This window comes from Tupaia chinensis, unplaced genomic scaffold (genome assembly GCF_000334495.1).
Source record: "Tupaia chinensis unplaced genomic scaffold, TupChi_1.0 Scaffold145717_1, whole genome shotgun sequence".
Taxonomy (NCBI): domain Eukaryota; kingdom Metazoa; phylum Chordata; class Mammalia; order Scandentia; family Tupaiidae; genus Tupaia; species Tupaia belangeri.
This window is the reverse complement of record NW_006205575.1, coordinates 608,881-612,356: the sequence shown is the minus strand read 5'-3', so window position 1 is coordinate 612,356 and position 3,476 is coordinate 608,881. Positions and strand designations below refer to the sequence as shown.

Sequence of the window (3,476 nt, the reverse complement as noted above, 5' to 3'; positions counted from 1 at the left end):
ACCAGTGGCTGCCCATTTGTTTGCTCCCTCAGCTGGGAGACCTGCTTCACATTCAGATAGCTCTGAGAGGAGCAGAGCCTGAGGAGCAGGGCCTGTCCCCAGGCTCAGTCACTGCCTAGTTGTTTCAGTGTCAGATGGTTTGATTTGTAGGAGACATGAAAAAACATCCTTCTTCATTTCGTATGTATGTATGTATGTATGTATTTTAATTCCCTGGGCTCAGAGCTTCAAGGAGAAATACAGGCCCAGAAGTTTAAATTCAGCCTAGTTTGTAATCAAAGTCTGGAGTACTTTAGACAAAACTAAAGCAAGGCCTTGAAATCTTACCCTCAGTAAGCTGACTTGGGTCTTTGAGCTTGTCAGAGGGGAGTTTTGCCCATTGGCCATCACTAACTTTCACACCCTCGACTTCCGGTGGTGTTTCTGCAAGAAAGATTTCTAGTAAGGCCAAGTTTCTAAAATGCTCTTTAACTCTGAAAGGTCAACGGAGGACGTTGTCCAGCCAAAATAATGCTTCTGCTTTCCTATGTTGGGTTTCACTTGTTTGGGTGGCATTTTCTGGTTCTGCTGCAGAGATGAAATATGTGGCTCCCTTGTAGGTCTGCACAAGCAGCTCCTGCCCTGCAAAAGGTACCTAGAGATACCATCCAGAGGGGTGTCACCTCCCAAGTGCAAGAACCAGCCACAACAGACCAAGACTGAGATTCAGCCACAGTAGGGACATTTGCTTATTTCAGGGCCTCCTGCCTATGTGCAAAAGGACTCAGAGGAGCACTTGAGAGCATATAGACTCTAAAGCAGTAAAAAACCAAGTCGAAATGGAAGAAACAGCCTGGTGTCTGGTTTTATTTGAATTAGGAAACAAAGCGTACTTTTAGAGGTGTCAGCAAGCAGCGAGAGGTAGTATTTATTCTCTGTAGCAGGGGCTTTACTTCTCATTTAACCTTTTTTCCTTCTCAACAACTCTAAGAGCTACTACTAAGTTGTATATGAAGACACCAGGGCCTGAGGGGTCACTCAGGAATCTCTGACACCAGTACTTGAGTTGTGAACGCTCTATTTTCAAGACATCTCCTCTTCCACCTGCTTCCCTCCCCTCACCCCTCACCACTCCACAGGCTTCCTCTCTGTGATTTCACTCATATCATCAGAGACACAACAGCTGTCTTTGTGGCCCCAGATGTGTCCGGGGCAATCCACATGTAAATCTTACTTTGGACACAGAATTCTTTAAACAATTTCCTCCAAAAGTGGTCAGGAGACATTTCTCCTTGGTCCCAGGACAAACTCAAGAGGACATTGGTTTCCATATGTTGTAGTCAAGCCCAGGGAAAATCTGAGAGACTAAAGATGCTGAAGCAAACTATGAAATTCATCGAGAAAATATTTTTCATTAATTTATGTTATTATTTTTAGTTGCCAGAGGGCACATACGCTCACTAGAGAGACATGGGCAGACAGGCTGTTGTAGAAACTACTTCTCCAATGGGGTATGGACATGTTCATGCACAATCCCTTATCCTTTATTCTCTATCCTGTCAGGATTTTGGGTGCACACATACACACATATACAAGCACATACGTACCCAGCATGTTTTTCAAGCTTCCAGGGCTGGAATTTGAATTGCAATTGGCTATGTGGGATCTAACTCCCCTTAACCTCTAGGTTAAGGAGATGGCCCATCCTAGGCCTTTCTATCAGCATAAATTCATATTCATCCGTAATCGTCTAGATAATGGTGTATTTGAGCTGGGAAGAATGCTAGGGTTCTCCTAATGTACCCTTTCATTTTAAGATGAGAAGCCATCACTACATAAGGCCATAGGGCTTCATCCAAGGTTATATAGCCAACAAATAGTGAGGCAGAGCCTGTATCTACCCTTTAATGTCATGTGCTTATCAGAAGTTAGGAGAGGGGTTTTCTTAGCATACCTCAAATTAAATAAATGGAAATACAGGCAGTCAAAACTAAGTTTGAAATCTCTCCCACCTCAGGCCACTGAAGATACCAGGCATTATGGGCTGTATAAGATACAGTTGTTAACTAAGTAACTTGCTCTCATCCCACAACCTTCATCTTAATGCCATGGTTCTTTTAAGTTTTTCTTCCCAAAATTCATTCTGGGTCAAGATCTCTTGTAAAGAGAGAAAAGCCCTTTTGGGGGAAGTGATAGTTAGTCAGGATTAGTTCATTCTCTTCTCGAACTATGAGTCCTTGAAAATGCTTTTGACTAAGGTGCTAAGTATTCTAATACTTCTCCTCACACAACAAGGAAACTAGAAAACCTCCCATCCTGCTTTCTAATTCAGAAAGCTGTCCCCTGCCGAATGAGAAAGAACTGGCTTAGAGGAGGTTCCTTACCCATATCGCACAGAAGTCAGTATGGCTGGGAAAACCCAGGGGACCAACTCAAGAGGGTGATTAACAAGTCATAATTTATTGAAGTGTGAGTATGAGTTGTTCTTCTGGGATTTTCATGTCCATTAAATGAGAACTCAAGAGGACCTTGGTTTCCATATGGGAAATAATTATATCAATTTAGAAGGTTTTATTTTTTCATTGTCATGAAAGATGGATTATAGACTTATTTTGCATATTGTGCTACAGTGCTCTTACTAAAATCCTATTAACTTCTGAGAACTGTTACTGTAGAATTAATGCTAGCAGGGAACCAGCAGTTAGCATAATGGCTATGTCGCTGGACTCCCACATAGTCGACCACGGTTCGTGTCCCAGACCTGGTGACTTAAAACTCATGCTGGGTGCATGTGCGTGCGTACCCAAGATCCCGAGAGGAGAATGGAGGAGAAGGGATTGCGGCGTGGCCATCCCCCTCGGGGGTGATTTCTCGCTTTCTGTCTCTCTGTCTCTCTGTCTGTCCGGCGAGCGCACATGCCCTAAAGCAAAAACCTCTCCAAAAAAAAAAAAAAAAATTAACGCTAGCAACAGCGCCTGGAACAAAGAAAAGAAATGATTTTCTTTTCCTCTAGTGGTCTGGCTAGTGTATGGTTTTCAGAAGAAGAAAAGAGATGTACTCCATACTTTTCAAGAAAATAATGATTTAACAGGCTAATGCTACACCATTCGAAACTCACCATTTATCACTGAGCTCTTTGTGGATTTACGTAACACAGGGAAAAATGAAACCTACAATCTCAGTGAAGGCACTTTTCTTTCTAATTACCACTTTCTTGACTCTGCCCCCCTGCAGGGCGTGAAGGAACACAAATGTGGGATTTGTGGACGGGAGTTCACCCTCTTGGCCAACATGAAGAGACACGTGCTGATCCACACCAACATTCGGGCCTACCAGTGTCACCTGTGCTACAAGAGCTTCGTGCAGAAACAGACCCTCAAGGCACATATGATTGTCCACTCTGACGTGAAGCCTTTCAAATGCAAGGTGGGCAGCAGACCCAAGGAGGAGGCCAGAAAGGGAAGATTCAGTGGGTTGTACAAATACCAAGTAGGGAA

At 43.5% G+C, this 3,476-nt stretch overlaps 1 protein-coding gene across 1 annotated transcript in view; it reads left to right on the top strand.

Moving 5' to 3' along the window:
* The window catches only part of ZNF366 (zinc finger protein 366), a 74,750-nt gene that overhangs the window by 54,262 nt on the left and 17,012 nt on the right, over positions 1 to 3,476 (top strand). Inside the window, exon 3 of the mRNA XM_006168345.3 lies at positions 3,214 to 3,405. Coding sequence (XP_006168407.1) covers positions 3,214 to 3,405 — 192 coding nt within the window. The remainder of the gene's footprint in view (positions 1 to 3,213; positions 3,406 to 3,476) is intronic.